Raw genomic sequence first — 14,549 nt, forward strand, 5'->3', positions numbered from 1 at the left:
ACTCATGCAATGGTTATCAGTAGTACCAAAGGCTGAATATCCAGCTGAAGAGGCATAATGGCTATAGACAAGCCCCTCTGAGTGTCAGAAGTATACCAAAGGTATTTGCATTGGTCTTGAACCATTTTAGCACCTGTTTATATGTGTTCTGAGTGAGCTCAACGAGGTAGGTGTCGAGATGCTCTCTACATCGCCCGCCAACCGCTGCTGAAAGGCTTCAGCCACCGTCCGCTTAGTCAGCCTCGGGGATCTCGGCGACGACATTTGTGCCAGCCGTCCTATAGTGTTCTCCTCCTCTTGTTCGTTCTGTATCTGGTAATTCCCATATAATACATTTTTTACATAATATTTCCACACCACCCTGGTAAAGGACAATGCTATGAATGGATGGTTTAGGAGCCTGAGAAAGGTGTCAATGACTGGCATTGGTCTGTATTTTATTTTGTCATGTGCCACACTTGCCACACACGCATATCCGAACTGTATCATGCTGTACACGTACAATACCCTGTAGTAAAGTGTTATGCATGCTCTCAAAATATAATATGATTTATCTAGAATTTTAGCAAATGAGACCAGACCCATATACAACAGGCTGCTTTGCCGCTGCCACCAACGATGAGGAGAGTGGCGTGCGACAACCGCTGTGTTATTCTGTGTCATTCCTGTGGCACTGGGTAGCCGTATATGTACTCTACACAAGATGATATATATCACATTTTTATCCCACTGCAGTGATGCTGTAGCACGCTGTGACTAACGACATCAGGGAGGGCGGGAGGCACTCGGTCAATTAGGCAGACCGGCAAGCGCCGACAACGACGCCCAACAACGTAGGCGGCGGCTTCAAGTGACACTCTGTATTACAGTACTACATAGATAGTATACTACTTGTACTAAGACAGCCCTGATCCCCGGTATGACCGCTGGTGTCAATCAACGAGCAGTCCTGAGCCTTGTTAGGCTTGACCGGGGGTCAGATGAGCCAGCCTAATTAGGGGGACCTGGGCTGTCTAGGTGGTCAAACCGGGGTTAAACCGGTTAAGTGGTTAAACCCCAGGCAAAAGTCAAGGGGTTAACCATAAACCAGCCCATCACTGGCGCAGCCAACCTTTTCTGAAAACTCTGTAAGCCAATAGAAGTACAACTAATCCTACATAAAATCCAAAAATACAGCACATCCGTGTATAGAGTAACCCGGCAGCAATCGAGACCTTCGGTACCTGGAAGTGGACATCATTGTCAGACAGTATCACAACTTATATTCAGGCCCACACCATTGTCCTTGTGCGTGGAAGTACTGGTTACGAGTCCTGAGTTTACGAAGGATGAGTCCTTACCTGCAAAATTGGGTGTGTGCCGAACGTTGTACCCCGTGGGAATTGCAATGCCGAGAATGCGTGTGACTTTTTGGTTGTAGTCTTGACTACACTGTTTAATGTCCGCTTTAAAGTCCGCTTGTATTGGAGACTACAAAAAGACTACACAATCGGATTTGTAGTGTCTGTTTGCAATCACACTGTGTTTTCGTCTTGAGTTGTTCATGTATTTCCGTAGTTTCTTCTACGAAGAGGTTTTTTTTGGGTTATCCGTCTACTGGAATATTTCGAGCATTTAATCGTATCTCCTTCCTTTACTGCATGCTCTTAGTCATGTGTGGCATGTTGTACCGTGGGAATACTTCAGTGGCTGTTTGTAGTCAGTGGCTGAGTGTGTCGCGCCGGCTGGGATCTCTGGCTTCTCATTGGCTCCTGCTTACTATGACATAGCTTGACTGCAGAAAGCGCATTTCTGTAGTTGAGTGATGTCATAGTTGCCCACTCACTCATTAGTCTAGTACTTGCAGCAGTTGAAGCATGTCAACTTGGTGGGCTGTGCTTCCTTTCAATCCAATCATTACTGGTACATACACATTGATCTTATTTTGGCTATAACAGGTTCTTGAATGTTGCACTTGTGTTCTAAAATAATATGCTGACTGCTGAATAGTTTGATGGATTGTTTTTCACACACATAATCTGAGTCTATGTGTGGATGGCAGGGACTATGATACAATTTCTTCAGTCACAAGCATCTTGGGCCTGTGCTTCTCAATCTCTGCTGCCTCTGGAACCCTGAGTTCTTCCACTCAGTGGTATCTATATGCCCCCTTGAGAAATTGAAGCTAGTGCATGTGTAATATATATTTCATTTCTGCTCCCAGCTGCTTGGAGTACTGTTTGAGTACCCTTTCTGATGACTTGGGGGGAGTGGGCCAATGCTGTGCATGGCTGGTTACGAGTCCTGAGCTGGGCATAAGATACTCCCTATTTTACACTGTATACCATAGAGCTGACACAAATATTCCTAGTATTATTTGAATTTCACTAGACCTCTCAAGATCATCTTGTATATTCCTTTATTTGCTATAGAGCTCTGGTTATATTATGGATTTCCCACATTTTTCACAATTTTTCTGGTCCTTCTACAGCCTGCAAGCAATTCCAGATACCAATGATGTAATGGCTCTGCAGATCGGGTGAACCTGCAGAGAGCCTATGTCATAGAAGGCGGGAGCCAATCAGAGTCCAGGAATCCAAACCGACGCGCACCTCAGCCACTGACTACAAGCCACTACAATAGTCAATTCCTAGGATAAGCAATAAAAGTAAAACCACCATGCGGACTAGGACAAGACACACAATCAATAAATTCACGAAAATATTGTTTTAGACCCATATAGCATACGCCCCAGACTAGAGAAAATAAAAGAGAGATAAGACGAAGAATTGGGCCCGCAAATGAGCAAACAATGGTCACAGAGACTACAAAAACGCGCCAAAAGTGGTTTTGTAGTCTCACATACAAACGGACTTTCAAACGGAGTTTCAAAAGTGTAGTCCACAATACAAACTATAACTCCCACGACTTCTTGGCACAAAAGGTTCTCACGGGGTACAACGTTCGGCACGCAGGCATATTTTGCGCGTAAGGACTCGTCCTTCGTACCTCAGGACTCGTAACTATCCTTCAGCTTGGTTTGGGAAAATGAATGCGAGGGAGCTGCCAATGGAAGATTGGCAGTGGATGAGCACTCTGGTTTTGGTAGGATGTTACCTGGAGTCTGCAGGTATTATTGACTATCTCTTCCACTGGGGACAAAAGACCTGTGTCACAGAGCTGCCAATCTTTGATTGGCAGCAGAGGAACACTTTGATCTATGTTATTTGTGTCTAGTAGTGCAGCTGCTACTGTCCCTTGGGCTGGGTACAAATACAGTTTTGTAGTCTTTTTGTAGCCAACAATACAGACCAACTTTTATTCTGTCAGAGGCAGGGACTTTTATGGTACAATGATGGCAGAGCCACAGGAGGACAACTTGAATGTATGAATGAAAGGGACATTGCAGATACAGATCTAAGGGATTTCAATATGTGCATAAGAAAGAGTACTGTATACATCAATTGGAACATTTATACACCCAATGCTAACACTTATCAGACACAACTCAGGACTTGTGTCCTGCCATGCATAGCAATGGCCCTCTACTGAGTTGTAATGAAGACAGCCGCGGGCGTCCGCGGGCTCAGTCTGGATGGCGGGATTCTGTTCAGCTCGACCTCCCAGGAAGACAGTCCTTTCTGATTGCTTGAGTTTGACCGTGTCTGGCCATGGAATACACTGGCGGATGTGTTCTCCCGACGAGTCTTGCGTAAAACTAATGTAGCCAATAGTGTGTTGGAATATCTAGGGGTACCTTCAGATAAGTTGTCCCAGTTCCCCAATGGGATACTCACAGCTTAGCAGTCAGAAATAGACTTGGGGGCCCATTTAATACTGCCGCCACAGTGAATCAGGAGACTACGCACAATGTGAAGTGGGCGTTATTGGTGCGGATACCCAAGAAAAGGACAAGGTGCATGATGGAGGAACATGCAGTCATTGTTCCGGTTTCTACACATATGATTACGGGGCGCAAGAGAAGATGATACGTTGTTTTAAAATACGACTCGCGGCCAGCTTTGTAGAGCTAGACAGATGGTTGAGAGCCGAGAACTTTACAGCATAACTGAGCCTACCAGGTAGACCATGTTTATAGCAATCATTATATCACAGAATGCACTTCCTGCCAACCAGACCTAAAAGGAACTTGAATGAGCACCTGAAAACCCGTGAGTATGACGGAGACACTCGCTGAAATGAAGGGTGTTATTCCGTAAATAGCATCGAGAGTTGGCAGCTCCCAGATCTGGTAAAAAATGAGTTTATCGAGGAGCAACGAGACATGCACGCTAACCTTCACGCCGGAAGCGATCGCCATGGACGATTGCATGAGACAGACCTGTTCTTGGACTTTAGGATCGGTGCGATAAGCAGAGGGCTTCTGAGCGTACAACAGCTATAAGTCCCGGAACTATGATACCGCTTCCCAAGAGAGTCATACGCCAACAAAAGAATAATTGCACGGTAAGGGAGACTGAATAATTCATTGGAATTTATCCATAGTTATGTGAGGGAAATACTGACTGATTCCATGAAGTGCAGCCGTATACGCAAAAGCCCAGCTGGGGTTGGTGAGGGCTCGCAAGTTGCCCCATCCAGAAGCTAGGCCATACCATGCCGACACGGTAGTAAAGGCCGTTGACACTATCTCCAAACAGAAGACCGTCCACACTAGACGCTTAGTATTAAAAAAGGTATCCAGCGGGCTCCCCGAGCGCGACCTTGCCTGTAACCTTTATGGGCAGTCCGTCGGTGGTATACGTCGGCTGGCTGCAGAAAATGACTATCGAAAGTTAGCTTTAAATGTCATAGTCGTTGAAATGCAACTTCCAGACTCACACACTTGCACTATAAGCATGCCTTGCAATAGATACGAGAACAGGTAACCCATGAGCTAAATGTGTATTCAGCTCGGGGACTATTCGTGCAATATAGAGGATGTACCAAGGGCCCATTCCTACACCAGAGATTGGTAAACACGATTTGATAGATCGCGGAGACCTTGAGTATGATGAGATACGCACTGTCCTACAATGGCGCTGGGTACTAGTACTTCCGGGGCGCACATCTCGCTACTAGAGAGCCGCGGGGAGGGGGGAGTAAGACAACGGGGGCTGAGAATCTCATTTACGGGTAGACCCTTTATAGCAAACAGCCCGGCTGGGATACCTTAGTCGGTGGAAATCGAAATACCAGACGGGAGCTAAGCCGCCATAACATCTTGATGCCTTGATTGAACTCCATCTAATAATCAGTCACACTGGACGAGAGATGCAATTCAAGTGAAGTTGCATCTGGAGCGTACTGAATGTATTAATACCGGTGCCAGTTGCGAATCGGCGTGATCGCTCAAGTGCCTGCGGATAGGACTTAACGTCAGTAGACATATACGTACTTTTGTAGTTTCTCGTATTGACGACAATCGTTCTTACAAACATACGTTATCCTTGGTGTAGCAGAAAAGAACACATCATTGGCAGGATGATTCACTCGACGTGCGACTGTACTCGCCTGCATGCTCGGAGTATGGTATCATAATTCGCGAGGAATCTGGCGAGAGACTAGATGCCTCTCCGAGTCGTGTTCTGCCACTCATGCATACGACTTGGAAGCTGCGCTCTCTCGTGTTTGATGATCTCAGCGACGATCGATGTTTCTCGTTCTAGGTAGTCTCTGTTCCTGCGGAAGCCTAGTCTTCCGTAAGCAGACCGAATTGCCTCCCTTTTTAGCACGAGAGAGGTCGGTCGGCATATCACGGAAAGCCCGGGCTGGTTGGTAGACGGCCACCACAGCACACCATGAACGTGGGTAATTGTTGCCACGAGTGCCCCCCTTGTCGGATATCTGCACGGTCTATGAAAGGCGAGGCAATCGAACGACGCAGTGAATAAACCAAGTTGGATGGTGACCATATCTGTTTGAAGTTGCCTCAAGGCCTGCACTCATCTAGCTGAGGATCAGAATGCCCCTAACACATCATGCTAGAGAACCTAGGCCACCCAAGCATAGATAGCTAATGATAGCACAGTCAAAGTTGTGGAGGTGGACGTCCCGATCCTTGGGTTCGCCGCAATTTTCTTATGCTTGCTACCCGCTACTTTTCCTGCTTCGAGATGCAAGCTCAGGACCACGTAACACGACCTCTTCATCGTCCATGCCCCGGAAGAAGTACCAAATCAGAATCGCGGCTAGACCATTGGCAGCGCCCACGCCGACAAACGGCCAGATGAGATTTGCTGAAGGTGGAAACGAAAGCGGCATTCAGGTTATCTTCGACGCACTGATTGATGGAGACGACACTCACGGTCCTTGAAAGCAGGCGAACAGATCTCCACGAGTGCGCTCGAGAACGCGCTCATGAGGAGGATCATCGCCATCACGATGCCCTTCATTCTTGCTGGGCTTCGAGTGTACGCGCTATTCCAATTGATACCCGGATGCGTCAAACAGTGCATGATAACGGACACCAGGAGCGGTGTATACGCACATCTCGTAGGCTGTGACGTTAATCAAGATACCACCCATGGGAGGCAGCCAGTACAAGGGCACCTGAGCCCAGACCCTCTGAGGGAACGTCAAATGTTATACCGGCAAGAGCTCTTGAACGACGGCTTACGATAGGAGAGACTCCAGTTCCAATATCACATGTGGTGGCACCGTACCCGCAGGGTGAAGTGCGGTAAACCTGCCACTGCAGGATGGCCCCTATGATCATGGTGAGGACGCCGATGCAGAACCCTGTCACGACTGCAGACGCAAGGGCGTCAAGATGATACAGCTCAGGTGCAGTATATGGCACGTACTGCGGCGGATTGGGCTGAAGTTGATTCCATGCTTGCGGAGGAATGGATATAGGATGTAATTGTAAAATGGCACAGTCACGATCTGTATCACGGATAAGCCAAAGTACCATTGTCGGGCAGATATAGAGGCATACAGTGGATCTAAGAATAATACGTCAAAGAGCAGATCATTATTGATAGAGGTACAAGACGCGTACATAGGATTGAAATTGCTGAGCAGATCATTGGGCGCGCCTGCAAGAGCAACAATAAGGGATATACGCGAAGCGCGAGAACAGACTGACCATTGGTAGTCATAGATGCGGCCATGCTGTTCTGAATAGTGTTCAGTCCTCCATCGGCCATGTACCAGACTGGGAAGAATGCACTATAACATCGTCAGCTCATATCTACGGCAGGTAGTCGGATACTCACAAGACTTTGCACGCGTTTACCGTCTTTCTCAGATCATCAATGAATTCGTCGTCCCAGGAGGGCATCGACTTCCTATGTTCACCCCCCTCCGAGGATATGGTGGATGGTTTGGCGCTCTCCCAGAGCCTGTCACCTCCCTGTTATGCATTAGCCGACGACTTGACACAGTCCAGGTCGATGGACGTAAAAGGCAACTCACTCTCAAAGCACTTCTAAAGCCTGTCCGGCGAATCATAAGGGAGAACGCCTTGATGGCGTCCAGAAGCCCCGATCCTCGAGGAGGGTATCTTGTAAATCGATGATAAAACCGATGAGTGCAGGGAGAATCAAGGCTGCACGCACTTGACAAGGCGTTTGTAAACCCAGACGAGGGCAAGTGGAACAAGTAAAAACAGTATCGTCGGTGTGAGGTAGGCTAGCCAGTATCCCACGTCCTTCTCAGAGTCTGGTTGCACCGGTCAATTTATGCATTAGAGGCGATCGCTCAAGTCCGACTTACAAGATGTCGCGAGCTGAAACAAGGCTGAAACGGTAAGGGATGAGCAAGCTGGCGATGCACGACAAGAAAGACACGCAGCACCAACCTCCGACATTGATCGCCCAGTAGTACATCATAAGCATGTTCTCAATCGTACGGCTTGGGTCGAGGATGACTCGTTCGCCGGACGGCAGAGTCTGCACAATCTGTGACTTGACGGGCGACTGGTCTGCGATCAAAGGAGCAACGCTGCACGAACCGCGACCACGTCAGCTATCGTGAGACAACCGCAGGGCGAGATGGGAGCGGACCAGGGAGTGATCATGCCAGTCGAAAAAGCCAAAACGAGAAGCCCGATGATGAAGGCGATGATCGCATGTCCTTCCTGGATGACGGACGGAACAGCAGCTGCGGGAGTCCTTGTGAGTCCCCGGATGCTTTGGAAACCTCAAGCTGCTGCTCACAAATGATCAGGATGATATGAGCGAGGAGTGCGACGGCCGTGCCGACACAGATAGTCTTGAATCGTCCCCACTCTGTGGGCCCGAATGTGTGTCTGGAATCAAGAAATAGAGCTCTAGGACGCACTTGTATCGGCCAGGATGGCGCCGATAATAGGGGTCGTGCAAGCTAGGAAACTGAAGAGGGTGGTCAATGCATTGGCGGTAGTTAGACCGAGACCCAGTGCTCCTGCAGTTTCCTGGGTGTTTCGCGGAGGGGCTATGTACGGTTTATCAGTGATGTCCGACAGGGGGGGTATGACTCACCTCCTGCTCCGTTCCCTCCCTTGGGCAATGGCCGCTGGATATAATTGGGGAAGATGCCGGAGACACCGTAGTAACTCGCTCGTTCCGAGAACTCGACCAGGCAGATAACGTAACTCGCCCTATAAATTGTTCCGTCCGGATCTATGTAACTCAACAAGGGAGATCATACTGACCAAGGGACCTTGGCCGATACGCGACGGAGGGTGTTCTTCTCTTCCTCAGTAGGTGCCCGACCCTCGTCGTCCTCTACCAGAGACTCTACGACATAGCTACTTCGTTCGAGCACTTTCTCGTCGGACTTCGGAGGTGTTAAGACTTTCTGTCCGTCGAGAGCACCGGCCTCGTAGTCCAGCATAATACTAGATGCTGAGACCGAATGAAATGAGACGTGTTTCAATCCTCAATCGGAAGCGACTCACCCATGTCAATAGTTGTCCTCCGACGTTATGTCCTGGCTGACGCAGAGTCGGATACAGCGGCGCTAGCATCTGCTAGCTTTTGTACGCGCAGATAACTATTAGCACCACCGCTTATCAGAACTTGCCGATGTATGATTAGCATTGGCAAAAGAAGCAGGGGCACTGGCTCCTGCACAGAACTCGCGCTGATAAGAGTTTGCGCCGCAAGTGGAGGTTGAACAGATCAAGTGCAGGCGTAAGTCCTAGAATCGTCATATCGACAACCGGCCCGAGAAGTGCAGTTGGTCGCTGTGCCCGTAACTTGTGGTCCAGAGTGAACACGGTGGTCTCTCCAGAATCATGCAGTGATTGGGCATACTTACGAAGCGATATGGGTAGATAGGCCTAAGGCCTGCCGCGGAACGGCATCATCTTCGTACCTGCTCATATTATTATCAGAACACGAGGAGACAATCGATGAGCGGCAGGACTCACTGTAACAGGGCCTGAGGGCCAGGGGACTAATTAGTAAGTATTCATGTCTGATTGAAACGATCGCGACAGGCAGAAGTACTCCCGAAACCGCGCACTAGCGAGCGACATCACTCATTTCGCCAACTTACATAGCCTTGGTTGGCCCTAACCCGCATGAATACATCAGGATCCACAAGCACTCCAACGACAGAGAAGGTTCGAAGCAGAGGATACTCATCAACGCTCTCGCATCCTACCGCGAGTCAGTCCACTGCAGGCATAGTGTACGCTTGTTACTCCGAGACGTCAAGTCCTGTACATTACACCGCGAGTCATAGCGGGAGCCAGACAAAACTCGTCCTCGTGGGTATATCCGCATTCGTCGCGACAAGCTGCAAATCCGCCCCGCCCCTCACGCACTTGTAGACCTGCACGCCCGCGGTGCCCGCGAATCCCGCCGCGACGAGATACTCGCCCGCCCCGTCCGCGCCCGTGCTCAGCATCATCCCGCGGATCTGGTCCAGCCCCGTGTACACCTGCTTCACCTGCCGCACCGAGCCGTCCGACTGCATCGCCCAGACCACGATCGTGTCGCCCCGCGCGTCGAGCGTGCCCGTGTTGCGGTTCGACGTGTAGATGTACTGCTCCGGGAAGGCGGGCGATTTGGGCGAGAGAAGGATTTCGCCGGCGGCGAAGGCGGAGCCGGAGGGATACGTCGGGGGGAGGGTCGATTCGTTGGAGAGCAGGGGCGAGCTGCCGTTGGGTGCCTTGGGGAGGGCTTGCGCAGTGAGGGTGCTGGCGAGTTCATGGAGGACGTAAAAGTACCCGTCTGCAGGGATCTTAGTGATGATACGAGCGCGATGGATCGCCACGTACCGTTGACCACCGCGTGCCTCGGACCACTACCCTTTGGTTGCTCGATCAAGCCTTGAATCGCCCACTCGCCTGCGCTGCCGTTCTGCGCGAGCCGCCAGACTTTGTCGCCGCCCTGTGCCACTGTCGTTATTGCGACGAGAATATATCGCCGAACGAGGCACTCACCAGGTCTGGGACCAGGACCTCGTCTCCGTCCTGAATAGCCTCGTGCGGGTGCGAGACGCCGCCCTCCGGAGGCGGGAACGTCACCACGCGCGCGGACTTGTCAAAGACCAGCCCTCCGCTCTCCACCGGGATGATCTTGCCGTTGCCCGAGTTGTACTGTCCTGTACTTAGTGTCCGGGTGTATACTGAAATAGCAGAGCCGCTCACGTTCATCACTGCGACCTGGCCGCTGCTCAGCGCGCCGCAATACGCCGGCGCGTCGCCCCCGGAGGGGATGGTGTCCACAGGCCCAGCCAGCGCGCCCTCGGGGCCGACGACGTACGACTGCAGCGCGCCCTCCGTCACCTCGTTCACCGCACTGTCATCCGCACGTCGTCAGTGCCACCGTGTAAAATAATGGATGCGTCACGTACTATAGGATGCTCGAATTGAACGGATGAAGCGTGATCCACGACGGACTCGGGCCCGTGGGCGACTGGTTGAGCAGCGAGAGCGTCGACGCGTCGCTGTCGAACAAGTACGAGGCGACGAACGCCGTATATCCCCCCGCGAGGATGGTGAAGTTGACCATGGCTCGCTTTCAGTTGGTGACGGTTCCGCGAACCGTGTTATGCACTTTTACGTCGAGACGGAGACAAGGATGGCAGACAAAGACGTTGAGTCAAACGACCCCCAAATCGCCAGTTCAAGTTCGGGGTAGCGAGAAGCACTTTGCCGATGTCGAGGACAAACGGTAACCATGTGCTCTGCACCGCAATTGTGCATTGTTGTACTCTGTCTGCATGATTCTGTCAGGCGATGACAGCAGGGAAGACCGTCGTACAGAAGATGGAAGACAGCGTCGAATAGTCATACTGAAGGGTGAGGGGAGAGAGGAAAGGGTGCACTGACTGCAGCTGGGAGAGCTGCGGCAAACAAGATATCTATCCACCGGTATAAATACGACCAGACTCTAGATATACTTCCGCAGATAAAGGTACGATCCTGTTTCGTAGAGTTTTAATAGTTGTATCCTTCCCTCTCACACTCGCCCCGTAGGATGATATGAACAAGGAATAAATATTGCTGTGATGATACAGAAGCGTCCAAAGGGAAATATGCATCTAATGCTACATATGGATCAGTCCATGAGTTCTACAATGTGGTGCAAGTCTACTGGAGAGATTAACAAACAGCGCAATCATAGCCGCAGAACATCCAGAGTCTACGGCGGATCTATTCAGACAATAAAAGAAAGAAAGAAGGTAAAGAACGTCGAGATGAACAGCAACTGCAGCATGGACCGAAAACGTCGTGACGAAGCCTTGGGCTCTTCACGGCCTATACTCGCAAACGTCTTCCCCGCGTTCACGAAGGACACGCTCGGTCGCCTTGCGGTAAGGCAGGACGTGCGTGTCCTCCAATGTCATGCCGGGCCACGGTCCTTCGCATGCAATGTAATGCGACGGCCCGTTTCCGTGCTAGCAAGAAGGAAGGGGAAAAAAGGTTGCATACCAAGGCGAAAAAGAGACGGATGGACTGACGCGCACCTTGGCCCTCACCCATTTGTACGCAGGGGGTCCGTTCCCAAAGGCCGTCCGCGCTTGGGCATACACAAGCTGGCATGGCCCATTAGCCAATAAGCCGACGAGACCAACAGGATCACTGCCTTACACTGATGACCCCACCGAGCAGGGAAGGTGTCGGAGGCTCAGGCATCTTCCTGTACAGCTTCAGCTCAGCTTCGGCCGACGTCGACGCGGTCTCCCCAAACTGGGGAAAGAATAAGGAAGTCCGAGGACGGCCGCTGTGCTCCGTCACGAACAACGCGCGGCCCGCGTTGCCATCCTAACGCGCAGCGCAAGTCAGGAGGTGCGACGCGGCGGCAGACAGCGGACAAACCTTGTCCTTCACGCATAGGTGACCCACGACGACTCCCATGCGGAACTCGGGCCAGCAATCGTTGACATGGTCATACCGGGCTACGAAAATGGCGGTCCTGACCTGATACCCGCAGTCGGCCCCAAGAAAGGCGAGTCGGCGAGGTCAGAGAGCGCGTACCTCATAGTCGTCCCTTGCTGCGACGCGAAATCTGGTGGTGACCGCCGGCACAGCGCAGCGCGGGTTCTCGCAGCACTTGCGGCACATCCGATCCCAGTCGAGGCCTTCAAACTGAGTGAAGGATAAATAATGAGCAGGGACTGCCCCATTCGCCCCATGCGCGCCCGCCATCCTCGAGTCGAAGGAATATCTCCCGGTGCTTCCAAACTTCCAAACTAGGCGCAGAACGAGCGAACGCAGCCTCCAGGGCACGCAAAACACAGAAACACAATCCAGACGATGCGCTCCGCCACCAGGAGACCGCAGCTCTTATAACTCGCGTCCATCCGAGCCGACTCGCGAAACTGTGGCCCAAAGCGCAGAAATTACGTACTTGTGGCCAAACAGACAAGCGCTCTCTGCGACGCGAGTGAAACCTTCCCACCCATCTGAGCGCGTCCCAAAGTGCTATTATGCGCGCGCGCCTGTGGCGAGTCGACCAAGCGTCCATCCAATCGTATTTCTTGGATCTATACAACCAAACAAAGCCAAACTGCCAAGCCTGCCACAAAGAAGCATGCGCCCGTGCGTGCCTGGATTGCAACGGAGAAAAGGGAGGAGAGGGCCGTGCTTGGACTGAAGCGCGAGCGAAGGGCCTAGAAGTAGCACAGAGTCGTTCTCGGCCGTGCCGATATATGCCAGCGCGAGGTGGATGGCCGAAACAGGCGTCTTTGCATATTTGCATACAGATGAGACCAGAGAGGGCGACAAGAGGCTAGAAGACCTTCACGTGCATCGCAGCAGAGAACCAGATACAGTATCGGCAGCAGGAGGGGAAGCGCTTGGACTCAAGCGCGGAGCAAGACCAGCTAGAGTCGCCCTCGAGAACCGCCATGCGCGCCAGCTTCGGGTAGACAGTCATCGCCCAGGCAACCAAGGGACCAGGAGACAACTCGAACAAGCGCGCCAGCGCCCGGAAGACCAGCAGTAGTCGATCGCCAGCACGTCCCCAATCTTGGAGCAGACGTATTCAAGAGCCCGCACTGATGACTCATTCAGAGCTCGGACATGCGCGGCCTGACAACCTTGACGAGGTCCGACACAAACACGTCTTTACGATCGCCCGGTAGGGAGAACACAGTAAGAGCGGCAAGGGACCAGTAGAGCGCACCGACGCCCAGATCGATGTCGATGTCGCTTTATGAATCCATGTTCGAAAGCGGGCTTGCCGTGCACCTACAAACATTTCTCGCACGAGCCTTTAATATTCTTCCTGTAGCATATCCAGCAAAGTACGGCATTCCAGCAGATCGCCCAGGATCACCGCAGGCGAAGCAGGATGTCCGTTCGGAATCACTTTCTCCAGTACTATAGCTGGCAGAAACCGCGAATACCCCTTGGAGGTCCCGGTAGCACTAATAGAAAAATCAAGCGCACGGAGCAGCGGTGGCGAGGAGCCCGTCGTCATCGATAACAGCGACGTAAGGTCGAACATTGTCCTCGAGGTTCCCCTGCAGCTGGCAAGTGGACAAACGTAGCCAAATACTCGGGTGGCGTTGGCGCTACGTATACCTCGCCATTACACACCGAAAGGTGCAGGGAGAACAGCAAGTAGCAATCTTATTGCTGTTCTGAGAAATGTTGGCCGCGCGGGAAAAATGCAACGAAGTGGGCGCGCGCGAGTTCTGTTTGCGCGTTCAGCGGTGTCTGTCACTTTCACTTTGTATCTCGACGAATACATATGCTATTACTACAATACCTATACCGTCGTGATCCTCTCGTCGAGCTCTAGGTGCTGGTCTCAGAATCAACCCAGTCTGACAACTTTCCACTCCGACCTTCCGGACGACCCCTTCTGTGCAACTTTACGCGTTTATCTTGTCAACGGCACCTCCTCTCAACTTCGGACTTCTGCGTACGTCGAGTCTATCCACCAGTGCAGGTGCACAGATTGTATTGGGACTACCTAGCTGCAAAGACCCGAAAGCACACTCAGTCATGCACGGCCAAAAGGTTTCCGAAGATCTCTGCCGTGCGATAATGCGCATGCTACCCCTCCTAAGCCGAGATGACATTGAGGCATTTACGGGTGTTAGTAAGCGGCAGATAGAGATAGCTCGGCACTTTGAGATACAGGCAAGTGTATAGTCGGTCAGATATTACTCAGCCAGGG

The 14,549-nt window shown here is 51.5% G+C and overlaps 3 protein-coding genes across 3 annotated transcripts; all 3 read right to left on the minus strand.

The window, feature by feature from the left end:
* Nucleotides 1-6,069: 6,069 nt before the first annotated feature.
* GLOTRDRAFT_49220 (PTR2-domain-containing protein) lies at nt 6,070-8,799 on the minus strand (the record flags this gene model as incomplete). The annotated part of the gene is made up of 18 exons (XM_007871992.1): nt 6,070-6,218; nt 6,287-6,399; nt 6,470-6,546; nt 6,599-6,729; nt 6,786-6,867; nt 6,920-6,926; nt 6,983-7,019; nt 7,070-7,152; nt 7,200-7,336; nt 7,399-7,486; nt 7,542-7,644; nt 7,699-7,722; nt 7,784-7,926; nt 7,989-8,085; nt 8,142-8,213; nt 8,266-8,397; nt 8,445-8,563; nt 8,618-8,799. The coding sequence occupies 18 exons, from the start codon at nt 8,797-8,799 to the stop codon at nt 6,070-6,072; spliced, it is 1,776 nt and encodes a 591-aa protein (XP_007870183.1).
* A 784-nt stretch (nt 8,800-9,583) lies between these two features.
* Nucleotides 9,584-11,059, minus strand: GLOTRDRAFT_101534 (putative isomerase YbhE). Its single transcript, XM_007872123.1, has 5 exons — nt 10,771-11,059; nt 10,565-10,715; nt 10,358-10,513; nt 10,193-10,304; nt 9,584-10,145 (listed from the first exon to the last, which is right to left on the minus strand). Exons 1-5 carry the CDS (start codon nt 10,926-10,928, stop codon nt 9,649-9,651), a joined length of 1,074 nt encoding a protein of 357 aa, XP_007870314.1. The 5' UTR covers nt 10,929-11,059; the 3' UTR covers nt 9,584-9,648.
* Nucleotides 11,060-11,670: 611 nt separating this feature from the next.
* Nucleotides 11,671-12,568, minus strand: GLOTRDRAFT_133218 (uncharacterized protein; the record flags this gene model as incomplete). The annotated part of the gene is made up of 5 exons (XM_007872124.1): nt 11,671-11,817; nt 11,887-11,955; nt 12,011-12,184; nt 12,239-12,340; nt 12,398-12,568. The coding sequence occupies 5 exons, from the start codon at nt 12,566-12,568 to the stop codon at nt 11,671-11,673; spliced, it is 663 nt and encodes a 220-aa protein (XP_007870315.1).
* Between the last annotated feature and the right edge of the window lie 1,981 nt (nt 12,569-14,549).

The sequence above is a fragment of the Gloeophyllum trabeum genome (genome assembly GCF_000344685.1).
Source record: "Gloeophyllum trabeum ATCC 11539 unplaced genomic scaffold GLOTRscaffold_00016, whole genome shotgun sequence".
Taxonomy (NCBI): Eukaryota; Fungi; Basidiomycota; class Agaricomycetes; order Gloeophyllales; family Gloeophyllaceae; genus Gloeophyllum; species Gloeophyllum trabeum.